This window comes from Rhopalosiphum maidis, chromosome 4 (genome assembly GCF_003676215.2).
Source record: "Rhopalosiphum maidis isolate BTI-1 chromosome 4, ASM367621v3, whole genome shotgun sequence".
NCBI lineage: Eukaryota > Metazoa > Arthropoda > Insecta > Hemiptera > Aphididae > Rhopalosiphum > Rhopalosiphum maidis.
Window position 1 is genome coordinate 21,062,673 of NC_040880.1, and position 16,569 is coordinate 21,079,241.

The window sequence follows — 16,569 nt, forward strand, 5'->3', positions numbered from 1 at the left end:
TTAAACATTGAATAATAAATAAAAGTACAATCAGTATAAGTAATATATTTAGTTGACCTCCTTCTTCTCCGCTAATATTATTTCAAATTGTCAGTTGTAGAGTTAGAAACTATAGTAATTTTAAGTAAGTTTTAAGGATTTATAAGTTCATTGATTCTAAGCCATAAATAACTGAGGGGAGATACCGGACAACTCACAATAGCTTACAAATTAAACTCTTCAACTTACAATTTACCTGAAGAAATTTAGACAAAGTAGAGCAGAGGCTTCACATACGTAAGTAACCTCATAATAAGTATATAAATGTAAATTTTTTTACAAATATACATAGAAAATTAGCAACAATATTTAAAATTGTTGATTTCAGGTAGGTATACAAAAACATAATTTCTCATTCCCCGATACACTGTTAATTTTTATTATTTCTAAAGTTATATTCAACCAATTTATTATATTCGTACAAAACCACACCCAATATTGTTTGCGTGTTTTTAAAACTGTTCATAATAAAGACCACGCAAAACTGTCATACTTAATTAAATTAAATATTTTTATTTTTTTAGTTATAAAATGTCGGACAGGATATAGAAACCGGAATTTCGGGCGTTGTTTTGTTTCGATCAACTTGACATAATAGGATTGTGCCAATAATGAGATTTTGTGGAATAATAAGTATTATTAACAATAACATTTTAAATCTATTATAAATAATCATCAATAGAGGTAGTATATAATTTCATTTCTACGTTCATATAAAAAAAGAGATTTTAAATTCCATACAAATAAATGTTATTTGAAAAACCAGAGTTAAATTTTCAAGATTTTTGATCAAACGTATTTTTTATTGACTTTATTAGAAGAAAAAGGTGATCAAGTGGGTATTGTTCTGCGCAGTACAGTAGGTGCCGAGTGAGTAATCACATGGATGTGTTAAATTTGTATTCAATTATATATCATAATTGTATTTGAAAAACGATTCTGAGCAAAGACTTAGCTTATTCACTAAGTAGGTTACATTATATGATATGTTTTTTAATATTGATATTAAAGTAATTTATTTAACTATTAGTATATTACTATAGGCTGATTAAACTATTGTCGAAAACATTGAATTTATTATATAATAATATAAATAATAATAATAATAGGTATAATTTATAGTATAATATTATAATGTTAACTGCTGTCTGCTTGTATTAATATATTTTCAGTCATTACTCAATACACTTACCGTAATAGTGTGAATTGGTTTATAGGATGAATAGGTAATATCTTAAAATGAATTTACATTTTTTTAAATATCTTTGGACCTTAAAGTAAAATTCATAATTTACGTATAAGTTTTAATTCATCACCACGAATTAATATTTAATAAATTAAGTATAAAATATACATCGATGTTGTGTTTTTAATTTTTACCAGTCGAAAAGTGTGTTTTTTAATATAGGATCTATTATTTTGTCTCAAAGGCTCAAAATATATTATAGTTTATTTCATATTATCTACCATCTACCAAATTAAATATATATTATCTTGTATATAAATAACATTGAATATTGATTATTGCAATATTGCTACCAATTAAATATCGAACAAATTAATTAAAAAATAGTTTGATGTAAAATAATAGATGATTCTTGCTACAGTCTGAAAAACAATACTATAACTAAACTATTTATCAGCAGGTCTTGAATTGTTTTATATTTTTTTATAATTTCTGGATTTTTGATAGCAATATTCCGGTAAGTAATTTCTAAACTTTTTTTATTATAGGATAATTGAAACCAAAATTAGATTTAGATTTTAGATACTTAATAATTTATAAATTATAGCATTTAAACACCCGGAGGACTGGAGAATAATCAGATCAGATTATTATAAAGTAAGCACTTAACTTGGTTTTTAAATTTTTAATTGGACAAGGAAAAGAATTTCGAATTTTAAATAGGTATTGATTTTTTATGTTTTATAATAATTGTGTTTAAAATAAATTATAATTTATCAGTTTGTTTTTATTTACAAACGAACTTTACGACATATTTTATCGAAACAAAAAACCATAAGTACCTAAAAGTGATAAATGCTTACAAATAAATTCGTGTGTTTAGTTATGTTAAAATAGTAAAATGTGTCTACCCTAGCAATACTAGGTAAAAACGGAAAGTCGATTTTATAAAGAACGAGTCACGCTACCTATAATAGTCTATACAATATTATAATTATGTTTAGTAACTGGTTTTGTCGGGCAATGGCATTTTACTACCTACATTCTTTTCTGTTATTAATGAAATAATTTACCAAAAACATTCCTTAAATTATTAGTGCATCAGCATCAATAAAAAATAATATTATATTTAGATGACTATGTGTATTGGATGTAGTGTTAGGTACTATAATAGGAAGTTGCTATAGGAAAATAAAACTTAAAAAACTGTTATTTTACACGAAAAAAAATAATAGTCATAGTATAAAAAATTGTTGGTAAATTTTATGAGTGTACATTTTGTACTGAACTCCCAAAAATATTTAATATCCAGTTGTATACACGCAGGGGCCAACAATTTGATGCGGCGGCAAACCTAAATATTTACTGTATTTTAGTAGCAGTAATTGTATTCATCTAAATAGATTTATACGTCTTAATAAATAATAATATTATCTCGCGCGGTTCCGTCTGACGAGCAATCCTTCGTCGGACTTGTCGATTAACAGTCTTCGTACGTTAACGCACGTCTTTTAGAATATAATTACCTACATACTTACCTATAGTATTGTGTATAATACGCTCTCGTTTTGTAATACGCTGCACGACGCCACCCCTCCCCCCAGGATTATAGAGGTTACCCTCAGTAATAGGTATAGTTGATAATGCTACGGAGCTACGCTATGACCACTACTGCAGTCCGCAATAGCCCGTGTACGGGAAATTACGAAGGAGATTTAAAAGGATTGTTTATTTCGAAACGGGACCGGCGACATTGCTTTAATATAATAATACGATAGAATATAGATGCATCATAATGCGTCGTACATAATACTAAATAATACGCTGAAGGGTCGAGCGCTCGGGCCAATATTTATTACCCCAGCAACATATACCTTTTATATACCATGACTTTTCGTTTTTCTACATGTTACATCCAATATGTACATTATCATACTCGCATTTATTGTGTAGTAATACTGTAATAGTAGCTAGGTATATTGTTATACTTTGTTGGCTAACTCCGTATCGCTGTAGTCCCTACTTGCAACTGCGATTTGTTGCACGTTTACCCAACCCGACAGCAGTAAAGCCAGTAACTAATACTAACTACCTACCCTTATATTATACTCACTGCTATTGCACTATTACTGCTACTATTATGAAATAGTCAAGAAATATCTGCAGTTTGGCAATTCGTTTTGTTATTGTCGAACAACTATTAAAATAGGTAGATATATATTGTGATGTAGTACCTATAATTGTACATTTGTATACTTTTATCCGTTGCGTATGATCGAAAACTCGTTATTATTACATAGGTGCTGCGATATAATTACACCAGTTTGGTACGTACAAAAATAAAAAACGTCAGGCGACTAGCTTAAAAAATGTTTCAAATGGATTTTATTAATCGTTTTGATAAATTATAATAACAAAGTACAAATACAGTAAATACACACATTTAATAGGCGAATAAAATTAATTATAAATTACGATCACAATAACGGTCTATTTCAATCAGATATCGTGTAACAGCCATACTGGGTGCGATTCACACTGCAGTATTGAAATTTGAAATATTCTGACCAAATGGGTACCTATAACTCGTTTGATCGTTAGTCCGCGTATTTATAAAAATAACAGTTAATAACAGACTATGATTAAAGCATATAAAAATTTTAAAATATATACCAATTCTCATATATAGATACTATACATCCTTATTTAAGATTCATACAATCATACATGTACACGATGTTTGTCAAATCAGATTTTGAATATGCAGCTGCTTAATATACAATCATTTTGGTCTTATACCATCGTTTGTCGGTCATTAACATAACAATTAGAGACTGATGCAGATATATATTATAATGACATAACAGATTGTTTGATATTTAAGTTGTTAATAATTGTAACTTAATACAAATCTTTTAATTGAGTATTTGAGAAGTTCCTATTAAGTTTTCATTAATTTATTTAAAACTAATATATTTTTTAAATATTATTTAGCTTGGAAGATCAGTTTGAAAAGTGATAGACTTTAGGCAATAGGTTGGAGATCTACACAATTATTAGGAAATAACCTTTTATCTTATTAATCAAAACTTTTTAGAACTAAATATTTCAATAATAGATAAAATTAACAAGAATAAACAATGTATTTTTAAATATCATGAAAAATGTTATCATTAAGGATAAGAGAAGAATGATGATTGGGTATATCATTAAAAGAGATTAAAAAAAGTAAAACAATTTTTTCAGATAATAATAAATGTACTGTTTCATGTTTGATAACAGCACACAACAATTATCTATTTCAATAGGTACATAGTATTGTATAACATTATCTAATAACCTAAAATAAATAAGTAATCAGAAAATTTGCTTATGAAGATTTCACATCGAATTAATTACAAAATGTACACAATTAAAAAAGAAAAGTGTAAACAAGCTTAACTTATAAGTCATATATTATATATACATATTATATATTTACAATTATATAATATAATAGACAAATACATGAACATACATGACATATACATAAATATATATCAGGCAAGTACACTCAAATAAACAATATCAACAATGTGGAAACAAAAAAATTAAATTTAAAATTGGTATTTTTTTTTTTTACAGAATTGCACTTTTTTAACATCAATGTCTGTGAAGGTGACAAATAACATAAAAAAAAAAAAAAAAAACAGTTTACAAGAAAATACAACCCACATAAAAATAAAAACATCTAAAAATCTAGGACGAGAATATTTTTCTTAAACAAATAAACAAAAACTTAAACTTCTGTAATATTGTGTACAAGACTAACATATTGACTAGGTTTAGAGTCATGGCCACACAAATATGTATGACTTTAATTTTTTTTAAAACTTTAAATGCTCAAATTTCCAAAATGGTCAATTAAATCAGGCTTAAACTGCTTAAAACAGGCTAATTAAATTAGGCTTAAAATAGTATTTCACTGTATTTTTTACTAACTTTTATTTTTCTACAAGTAGAAAATCCCAAACACTAGAGTTATGTATAATAAAAACTTCTAAGAAATTTTAAACCAAGAACAAAATTACATTATTATAACAACATTTAAAAATGTATAGAAAGATAATTTACTCAATATTTTTAATGAGTAAATTATCTGGACCAAATGGAAGTGATAAAAATATATAGTATATTTGTACACAGATTTGTAGGCAGAATAACAAGGAATATACATAAGTATATGCCATCATTAAATCACACGCACATATATTATACATTTAAGAATTAAAAATACCGACAATCATTACCCTACATTAATTAAAATTTATTTGCCAAGGTCATCAAAGCACAGGTAATGTTGAAGTTGTTCTCATTGGTCTGAATTAGACATGTTTGCGCCTTCTTCTTTAATTTCGCCAACTGTAGCATTGATCAGCTTGTTATCCTTTAATGAGATCAACTGCAACACTTGTTCGCCATTTTGCCCGGTGATGGCAACCAATTGATGTGGTACATTAATGGTTTCTACTTCACAATTTGAAGAATCCATCCCACCACCGGGCTCTGACTTCGGCATATGATGCATAACTGGTGTGACAACCTAAATAAAATAACAATTGTCAAAGGTAATATTTTATTTATTTTATTTGTATGCTAGGAAACTGTACCTGTATGCTTCCTTCACTAATTTGTTGACAAACACTTTGGTATAATGAAGTACTTACAGGGACTGTTATCATGCTTGATACTGAAAATACAACACTGTACATATTATTAAATAATCATTAATAAATAAAAATAATAGTTTGAGTAATATAGAATGTTAATTATCATTTATTATTGTTATGATTTAATATAATATCGTTCGAGGCAGCTATTTATTAAGGCGATTTCTAGACAGTAATAGAATATGTGAATTGAGTCCCAGAAATACTTTTGGGTTAACGGAATTAAATCCAAAAAATATTTGTTGGTTGATTGAATTGAGTTTTCTTTTATAAACAGTTACTAATTTTACGTCTATTAATCACTTTTAAGTAAACTTTTTTTTTAAATCAAAACTTAAACCCATTAATTATAAAATTGTTTTTTCTTTTACTTAACATACATTCCATGATTTCGCACTTGTAATAAATTGTGTATACACTAATTATTCGGGACATTAATATTCTTGAATATAAATCATCGAGTCATTTATGAATATACTTTTATCGTTAAGCATTAAGTATATTGTGATAGGTTCAATGGACTCAATTCAAACATATTAAAATAATAAACTGGACTTAATTCAAACATATTAGAATAATAAATTTGACTAAATTCTATGTTATCCTTATTAGATACATAGCATGGCTGCTATACAATAAATTAAATCACCCAAATCTCATAGAAGTCAAATGATGATGACTTTTTTAATTTGAGTGAGAAAAACTTTGTTTATGTTTCATTAAATATAATTTTTTTAATTAAGTTTAAACTCTGTTTAAATAATACTAAAAAAATATATTTTGAAACACTAATAAATGTATGATATAAACAGATGTTTGTTATAACTTTGAAAATAAAAATCATCAGAATCTGACTATTTCATTAGGAATTATTTTTTTCTGTAATGTAGGTTAATATACTAATAATGCGTTGGCTCAGACACCTTAATTAATACTAAAACAGCATGGAAAACTAAATGAAAATATATAATATATATTTTATTATCCAAATAATAGATAAAATTTAAAAAAAAAACACAATAAATCAATATTAAAAGTATTAACTTAACTAACACTAGAATCAAATATCTAATTTGGATCGTTGGCCAATAATCTATTTGAAAGGATCAAATTCAACAGGAGAGGGGTAATTTAAAGTTCTTTTTTCAAATATATTCAACTTTATTAGTCTAATTATAATCTAATATTCTATAAGTATGTTTCATAATTTAAGATTTATAATTTTATTCAACTTAATACAAATGTTGTTAAGATCAAAATTATTTTAATAACATTTTTTTTTTTTATAAACATATAAGCATATTTACCTTGTCCATCTTCACCGGTAATAATTATTTGACCGTCTTGATTTAATGTGGCCTCAGGTACATTATTTAATATATCTACAGTTACACCATCTTGATTTTGGCCTTCGCCAAGTGTATGAACAGAATGAACTGTATGGCCATTTGGTCCTTGAGAAGCATTTATCTATATAAAAAATATATAATATAAATATATAAATGATCAACATTTTATAATTAATTTTTAATTTATCAAAACAATACTTACAACTCCTTGAACATGAGCCTGAGTTCCATCAGGTAATGTTATTATTGGATTATTTGGATCAACATGAAATATAGACATTGACCCATCAACATTACTAATTGAATGAAGGAACGCCGGAGAATACTGTACCTATCAAAAATGTTCGTTGTAATATTTTTTTAAATTTTTTTGAATAAATTTTAAATTTAACCTGGGTGAGTTGTTGTTGTTGTTGTTGTTGTTCCTGTGCATCTGGTGAATTTCGTGTTTCAATACTAGTTGCTTTTGGATTGAATTTGAGCACAGAAGTAACAATTGATTGACTTGCAACATTATTAACAATTGTTTTTGCTTCATCTTCTTCGCAAAATGTAGGCAATAAATCTTCTCGACCATGGTATTTATAACAGTTTATAACTATCTGTCGTAATGCTCGTGTCCAAGAAATCTAGTAATTTAATGAATATTAAAAAATGATTCAACAATTCTATTAATAATTACCTACTTTTTGTTTTTCATCTTCACATCGAGCATCCATTCTGACATTTGCCCAAGGTAGTTCATTGGGCCACCAAGGTGGTCTAGTACTTTCTCTGCCCCAACCAGGTTTCCCTCTACCTGATAAATAAAATAAAATCAATTATTATAGTTAAGTATAAAACAACAATAATGAAACTCAAATTTCAATTGAACTAATCAAATCAATTTTTAGATGCAATATTAAAAATAAAAATAAAATGTATTGTACTGGTATTCAAATTGAATTAATTAGTTTAAATTTGGCTCTGATAATAGTTAGGTAGGTCGACTGAATCAAATTATTCAAATCATAACTGTAAATTTAGATAATATAAAATATGAACTTCTGTAGCCTTGTGTTTATGTACCTACATAAATTAAAATCAAGAAATTATCTACTCGTATCAGTATGTATTTGTATATTCATATGAAACCTATGGCAATAAAAAGTTTTGATCCTTCTTACATCTATAACAACATCTAATTTTCATTTTAATGTGAATCTTAAAATAGATTATATTTTTAATATCCAAATAATCTTACCAGTGGAATACTTCAACATTAAAGGTATAAAAGCTCTTAATTGAGCCTGGGTCATTTTTTCAACCGGAGTTGGAATTCCATCAAGAATGAGTGGTGGTAGTTCATAAAGAGTAGGGTCATCTGGAATAGGTGGTGGTGCATGTTGTGCTAATGCAGTATCCAGTTGGTCCATAATAGTGGCACGCAAATTTTTTACCTTTCAGATATAAATGAATTACAATATTAATTTAAATATGTTTTACAATATAAATCTAAATGTACTTACGACATCTTCTAAAGGTTTTGCACCAAAGCATTTAAAACCTGTGGTTTCCTTCCCAGGAGTAGCTACTAATACGATTGCTTGTTGACCAACTCTGGTAGCAAACTCATCAATGGTAACCTTGAAAGCAAAATTTAAAATGTACACATTAAATTTGCATATTTTAATATTAAAAACTCACTTTGAGTTTGCGTAGTAACCGATTGTGCTGTCGTTTTCGAATGGATGGATTGGTCTCAAATGAATGTGGTCTTTTGCGCTTTTTCGATGACACAATTGCAGCAGCAGCAGCCATTCCAACAGGTCCTGATCGACACAAACCATAACAAAGACCCCTAGTGTTCGACGATTCGCTATTGCGTTTTTCTACCAGCCAAACACAAACACACACACGCAAAACAAAAAAAAAAAAAAAAAATAGTGCAAAACAAAATAAAGACAAAACATGCATAATGATTACAAAATTGAACCATTTTTTAATTGTTCTATATTTAAAATAAAAATAATATGTTAACAAAACTATGAAAATAAAAAATAACAACATAAAGTCAATGTCTATTGTTCTAATTATTTGTATAGTTATATTATTGAGTATTGTTATGTTAAGATTATCTAGTGTTAAAAAGAAGCAGTGAATAATAAATAACAATAACAGTAATAATAATTAGAGCTGGGAAATCGATATACTTGGGATTTTTTTCAAAGCTAGTTATTTAATGCTTGATTTATATTATACACTTCATGTATTTTTGAATCAGAAAGAGGTTTTTTGAAAATTTTTAACTTAACATATAATATATATAATATATAATATTATATATGTTATATAATATTTCTTAAAAATTTTTAAGATTTTTAACACCAAAACCCATGTTTTTAAATTTTATTTACATAAAAAATTAAGTTTGAAATATGCTTAAAATGTTTTAAGTTGATTGCATATTATTAAACATAATTTTTAAAGATGTCTACGTGGTGTAAAAATTGAGAATTCTTTTTTCAGATTAAAAGTTATGTAGAAGAATTTAAATTTAAATTGTGCAACCATGAATTTTTTTTTAAATTTAATAAAAATATTTTTGGGTTCAAAACTTGTTTAAATTGAAAACTGTAAATACGTTATAAACATTTTATAGGTGCATTATTTTAAATTTTATAGAAAATAAGGCTTTTTTTGAGAATAATATTCCCAGCCCTAATAACGAAAAGTGCAAATTGTTAAAACAGTAAACAAAAATATTAACAAAACATTAAGCTAACCTGCTGCAGCAAGTTGTGCAGTCACATCATCTCCCATTGCTGCAGACATCAAATCACTTTTACTCTGGTTGGAGTCTCCGTCGCAGTCATCGGATGATAAACACCCATCATCGTCTAGATCGCTGTCTCCAGTCATGTTGATATCATTTCCACTACGATCCATCATAATAATAGTTTATCTTAAAAATGACCTATAAATAATATTTTAATAAATCATTTATTAATAATTCAAATAGAATATAAGATATTTTAATATCTCACAAGTTAAAAATTCAGTCAAATATTCAATTAAAATCTTAAGACTTGGACAATTTTAATTTCCAATGAAATGAAATGTCTGGTTGAAATCCAAATTGAATAGTCTATAAAACAAAAATATTAATAAACTTATTATGTTTTTAACTAATGCATTTAATATACAAATTTTTAATGCATTTATCACAATTATGAGCTATAATCAAATAACAAATATATATGACAAATGAGTCACAAACATATAAGTAAGTACCTATTTCAATATTTATACAAATTAACATATTTTTATACATTTCTAGATTATCTAATTTGTATTTATAAAATTGATGAGCACTTCAAAACAGGATAACCTACGGTTGTTTAGTTGATAACAATAATTACCTATATAATTTAAGTTTCAAAACTCTTAGAAGTTGTTGTTTAAAATTGTAATTAAACAATGTTTTGATATTAAAATTATGTTTAAAAGTAATATAATAAACTTTTCTTACCCACTCATTTAAAATAACAAAAATTGCCATAATAATCAAGATAATAAATTAGAAAATTGTATATTATATTATTATTAAAGGTTGAAAAAAAACAATTAGTAATTATAGTACAATAGGATTAATATTTTACTCAACATATTAACAATATTAATACAAACAACTAATACAAAATGAATCGTAAGATGAAAACAAAAAATATTTTATCTAATAAAATCAAAATTACATAAATAATAAATTTAGTTAAAATAACTAATAACAACTTAAACAACTAAAAATTAGATAACATCTATTGTTTAAAAGATTGAATTTAATCCAAACTATTCTTATCTACAACCTAGTTAAGGATATTCCTGCATCAGGCTATCAACAGTATTTCTTAATGTGATAACAAATTTAATAAATAATAAATTTATTGTAAAACAAAACAAAATATTCGAGTAAGTCTGAATTCTTTACGATTTTAATACATAAACTATTTTAATACCTTAAAAAATAGACTTAGTAGAGTATTTAAAGTAAGCTATATGAGTATATTATTATCATCAAACGTAAACAAAGTTATGATAATCTGAATTACTGAATTGCTGATAAGAGAAAATAATTTGAAAATTAATAGGTTATTATTAAATAACTATGTTAAGATATAATTTAATGATAATTAATACAACTAAAAAAATCTCTTTAATTATGAATTTTGTTTAATAACGGTTTAAACCACATAATATACATGTAAATTAACTATAAAGGTATCCTATATGACAACAATTTGATAATTTCTCCATACCTACGAATATAGTCAATTTCCAAAATTGATTAAACATTTTGTTACCAACACGAATAAAGATAAAATATTTTTAATCCATTATCACAACTTAAAATAAAACAGTTTTGAATATTTTGGAATGCATATGGCATATCTAACTACCACTCGCAAACGGTTGATATCCAGCGATAGGTACTGGGCACTGGCGATTGGTAACCATACTAATTATTAAAATTGTAGATAGGAATGATAGGAACAACCGATAATAAAAATAGTACACTCAATCGTATGCTTGGAATTCTTTTTTGTGAAATGTTAGAGCATCTCGACATTGAGATAATAATTACACTATAGATAATTTTGAAACTCGCAGCATGTTAATCATAAAATATGTTTTATGCCAACTCATAGGAGCTAACTCAGTCGTCAACACGACTCACAACGATAAATGTTGTTGTGTGAGAGTACTTTCGAGATAACGGAGTAAACTGAGGAGTAAACAAACGCTACGCATGAATGATAAGTGGCGGGACAAAGGAAACCGGACTACAGCGAAAATTATGTCATAATAACGTTAATATTAGATAAGGTGTCGGTTTCGAAATTCGATAGGATTAAACCGAATGAAATAGTAAAAATCGTATTACAAACACGATATTAGAGGGGGCGACGAGAGAAAAGACCAAATCCGAAAACACCGTCGACGTATCTCGGGGAATTTTGAAAACGAATTTTTTAACGAATATTCACTCCTCACGACCGGAGGGTATGTTGTCTCGCGACGACATCGTCGTCGAGGGGGTACAACACGCTTGAACGAAAATCTGAGAAAAGGCGAAAAATTTCAAATCCAAAAACAAAGTATTATATTATTGGGTGGGCTCGACGGTGTGAAAAACCGGAGGGGTGCGTACAGCTTTCTCTGAAGAAAAACCGTACTAACCGCGAACCTGCTCTTCCTAAATTACAACTGCAATGACTATCGGGTTAATGCCACCACCGCGTATCATAAGTCCTATTACTAGTACGACAAGTATGACCGCCTACAATCGTACAACTACTATATATAGTCGTTACTAGTTTACTACTATGCTACTACTACTATTACTACTACTACTACTACGTGTATTACTGTCGCGGGGCACGACGGCACACACATGTACATTATAATAATAATAATATTATGCCGGGCGCAACTCCTAAGGCGCAGCAACAACAACGTCGCGGCGGCGTCGGCGTCGACGGACTTCCTAGAGGAACACCGCCGACGCCGCCGCCGCCGCAGTATGTGTCATGTGTTGTTCGTGCGTGTGCCGCGTCGATTAGACGATACCGCGAGAGAAGGTAACGGAAAACAAAACTGTGGCGACCGGTCCGAGCTCGGGGGGGACCCTCCGGCTAGACAGTCGTGCCGAGTGGTCGTCCGCGCGAGACGAGACGTTCCCGCGGGTAGACGGGAAAAAAAATGTTCGGCCCAAGTGACACGGTGTGGGGCGTCGTTGTTGTGCCATTAAAATCGACGCGACACACCGATGGTGACGATAATGATAATATTACCAGAGTACGGCTGCGTACGCACCTGCGTGACGGGAGAACGGCGGCTACGGCTGCGGCGTCGGCGTCGACCACGACGGCGGCGGCGGCGGCGGCAGCGTCGGCAGTGCCCGTGTCGGCTGAGTCCATCGCCCGTACGCGGCGCGCGCGAAAAACCGTCGTCGACGTCTCCGGCTCGCTGCCGACCGCGTCTTTTTCAGCGGAGCGGCGCCTTTGAAACGGCCCCGTTCGAGGACGCACACGGACGGAAAACAACGGTCACGGGGTACGTAACGCGAACAGAAAAGAAGGAATACTGTGATGCAACGACTATAGAAAAAAAACCCGCCGCGTATACCTATATAATGTGATATGACATTGTATACGTTTAATTATTTCGTCTATAATATTATGGTTAATATCGTGTAATGGTGTACGTGTGTATTATACCGTGGAACACACGCACGTCACGGGGACGCGGGCGGCGCGTTGTTATCGATCGGCCCCGTCCGTCCGGCCGATCGATGTCGTCGTCGTCGTAGTCGCCATTTTGGTTGTTCTGCCGTCGTCGTCTACCGTCGTAACTCGTAGCAGCAGCAGCAGTCGTCGTCGCCGTCGTCCCGGGACCGTGCCGTGCGATTCGACTATAACTGCTTTTACGTTACGGCCGATTGACTATTATCTCTGCCGTCCACGTTCCCACACAGTATCCCTCGAAACAGTATAATATATATATGTATATATATAATATTAATAATTGTGTAAACGATACGCTCGTATTGTACGATATATATTATTTCAATGGTATCGTGATTTATATACCGCGCTCAAAGGTATATAATAATAATTATAATAATAGTGGTATAATAATAATAATAATAATAATAATAATATTATTATTGTGTTTATCGCGATAACAGTTTTTATGGTAGTAGACGTCGGCGTTGTCGTCGTCTTCGCAATTAAATACGCGTCTGCGCACCGACCCGTTCACGTCACTTTCGGATACTTCGCCGCCCCGGCGACACGTCGCGCCACTCGAGACCGTTCCCGCACCAGTACGGCCGTGTCGTCCGCGAAAAACCGTTCGCCTGTTCCTCGAAAACCGAATCGTTTTTCCCGTTTAACTGTCGTTTAGACGTCCAAACGACGGTGTGTGTGTGTGTGCGTGTGCAAGGCGAAAACGCGCGCGCGTCGTCGTCAATTGGCCGTGCGGACCCGTACGTATCGGTGGTTACTAGTTTTGCGCGCGTCAAGTGCTGAGCCGCGGCAGCCAGAAGACATTTTGTCGCTAGCCGTATGCCATTGGTGCACACGCCCCGCCATCTACCGGTAAACCACCTCATTCTCGGGTTTCTTTCACCCGCCAAATTTCGAAATCGAATGTAGAGGTACTGTTATCTTTGGGGTTCGAGGTTCTTCTCGAGTGTCGGGTCGCTGTCGTCTCTCGATTTATCATTTATTCGATAGACTCGACTATTTCTGCTTACTATTTATTTATTAAAAAAAATACATTTTACATTTTACATTTTACATTTCATTTAATGACTAAAAATAATTCAGACATGCCGTCCAATTGAAACGTTGATTATTAGTTTTATGGTGTATGCCACAACAAAACCTAAATGATAACGATGGTGTTCATTATTATAAACAATAGAAACGTTGTATAATCAACTAGTTTAATACTGAATAGTATTTATTAATTACACTTAGGGAGATAAATTTAAACTGTTTCAATTTGATAGTTGGATAATTTATTAATATATACATCAGACACTAGAAAAGTGTAATTAAATAATTTCATTACAATATAATTATTGTCCATAGATAAGTAGAGTATTTTTTTTTTTTGTTATAGATGTTTATATTTGATTATGGTATAGAATAATTTTAGTAACTTATTTTATTGGTTAGTTGTCATTAACCTAAGCACATAAATCTCAATAAATTTATATTTTAATTATATTTTACAAATCACAGATCATTTATTTATACATTTTTTAACACTTAAAATTTCATACTAATTGAGAACAGTCAATGCCATCTATGATGACTTTTGGGCACTTCATCATAATCATCCATATCATCATCATCGTCTTCACAAGAGTGCGGATATTCAGGCCTATGATTATCATGTTTTGGCTTAAGTATTTCTAAATGAAAAAATAAAAAAATTGACAAAGTTAATTTAAATAAATAATTATAAAATTTACTTCTCTGGCAAAATTTTCCAAACCATCCTTGTTGACATCGACAGGTTCTATTTGCTGTACAATATCCATGACGACAAGGTCGCTTACAATTATAATATTGTTTTATTGGTTGACCGATTTCACAATGGTCTCCTTGAAAACCAAATATACATCTACATTTGTTCACTCCTTTACATTTTCCACCATTTAAACATGGTATAATACACTTTGCTAAAAATGTTGATTATCTATTAGAATTAATCATTTTTCAAACAAGAAATACTTACAATATTCACATCGTAAGCCATAAAACCCCTTAGGACATTGACATGTATCTTTTTGTATACATTTTCCACCATTTAAACACTTTTCTGCACAAATACCTGTAAATTGTATTTAAATATGATTAATAAGTTTTGTTTTTCATATTATTTTTGATTATAGGCTTTTAATTAGAACAAAATGAAAATGGTTGTACCAAAAATGACATTTTCTAGAATTATTTTCCAAAGAGGATTACATGGTGCTAGCAAAAAATTAGATAGTCTCATAAGAGTTAATCATGCTGGAGAACTTGGAGCTGATCGTATATATGCAGGACAAATGGCAGTATTAGGTATGTTAAAAAATAAATTATTCATTGTATGTATATTATCAATTATACTTAATTAAATTTATTATTTGTTCTTATTTTTATTATTAGGAAATAGTAGTGTAGGTCCAAAGATTAAAGAAATGTGGGAACAAGAAAAAGTACATAGAAACAAGTTTGAACAACTTATAATCAAAAATAGAGTGCGACCATCATTGCTATTTCCTTTATGGCATTGTGCTGGCTATGTACTTGGAGCTGGTAAATATTATTAGAAAAAAAAAATTAAATTGTATTAATATAAAAATGGTATTTATAGGTACAGCACTTATGGGTCCTAAAGCTGCTATGGCTTGTACTGTTGCTGTAGAAACCATTATTGTAGAACATTATAATGATCAACTAAGAGATCTGATGGATGATCCCAAAGCTGATAAAGAGCTTCTTGAAACTATTAAAAAGTTTAGGGATGAAGAACAAGAACATCATGACTGTGGTATTGATCACGGAGCTGAGCAAGCTCCATGTTATGATGCATTAACAAAAGTCATTAAAACTGGTTGCAAAGTAGCTATTGAAATAGCAAAAAGAGTGTGAAGTTTTTGTCTATATGAAATCATATTATAATTATGATTAAATGTTAAAAATATATATATATGTGTTTAAAGAATAAATATTTATATTAATTTGTT

At 29.8% G+C, this 16,569-nt stretch overlaps 3 protein-coding genes across 10 annotated transcripts in view; 1 reads left to right on the forward strand and 2 right to left on the reverse strand.

The window, feature by feature from the left end:
- Nucleotides 1-4,750: 4,750 nt before the first annotated feature.
- LOC113557845 (DNA-binding protein Ewg-like) lies at nucleotides 4,751-14,422 on the reverse strand. 6 transcript variants are annotated; one of them, XM_026963396.1, is made up of 13 exons: nucleotides 13,541-14,422; nucleotides 13,137-13,448; nucleotides 10,310-10,410; nucleotides 10,049-10,239; nucleotides 8,970-9,154; nucleotides 8,792-8,908; nucleotides 8,527-8,722; nucleotides 7,970-8,082; nucleotides 7,676-7,912; nucleotides 7,486-7,614; nucleotides 7,242-7,404; nucleotides 5,875-5,954; nucleotides 4,752-5,807 (listed from the first exon to the last, which is right to left on the reverse strand). In XM_026963396.1, exons 4-13 carry the CDS (start codon nucleotides 10,212-10,214, stop codon nucleotides 5,577-5,579), a joined length of 1,617 nt encoding a protein of 538 aa, XP_026819197.1. In that variant the 5' UTR covers nucleotides 10,215-10,239; nucleotides 10,310-10,410; nucleotides 13,137-13,448; nucleotides 13,541-14,422; the 3' UTR covers nucleotides 4,752-5,576. The 6 variants fall into 6 exon arrangements, 5 of the variants coding, with proteins under 5 accessions (XP_026819197.1, XP_026819208.1, XP_026819190.1 ...); XR_003405601.1 differs by having other exon boundaries at nucleotides 4,751-5,807; nucleotides 5,875-5,968; nucleotides 13,137-14,422; XM_026963407.1 differs by having other exon boundaries at nucleotides 8,970-9,094; nucleotides 13,137-14,422.
- LOC113557904 (5-demethoxyubiquinone hydroxylase, mitochondrial) lies at nucleotides 12,832-16,551 on the forward strand. The gene is given in 8 exon segments (XM_026963447.1): nucleotides 12,832-13,104; nucleotides 13,107-13,284; nucleotides 13,287-13,352; nucleotides 13,355-13,457; nucleotides 14,751-14,754; nucleotides 15,742-15,901; nucleotides 15,989-16,138; nucleotides 16,197-16,551. Coding segments are annotated over 8 exon segments (954 nt in total). The 5' UTR covers nucleotides 12,832-13,089; the 3' UTR covers nucleotides 16,475-16,551.
- The window catches only part of LOC113557879 (protein shifted), a 74,843-nt gene continuing 73,181 nt past the window's right edge, over nucleotides 14,908-16,569 (reverse strand). Inside the window, exons 6-8 of one of the 3 annotated variants that reach the window (XM_026963430.1) lie at nucleotides 15,573-15,668; nucleotides 15,307-15,516; nucleotides 14,913-15,246 (exon numbers count right to left, since the gene is read on the reverse strand). In XM_026963430.1, the coding sequence (XP_026819231.1) occupies nucleotides 15,128-15,246; nucleotides 15,307-15,516; nucleotides 15,573-15,668 (425 nt within the window). In that variant the 3' untranslated portion in view covers nucleotides 14,913-15,127. Of the gene's footprint in view, nucleotides 15,517-15,572; nucleotides 15,669-16,569 lie in introns of all 3 variants that reach the window. The other 2 variants (XM_026963423.1, XM_026963437.1) reach the window with 2 other exon arrangements.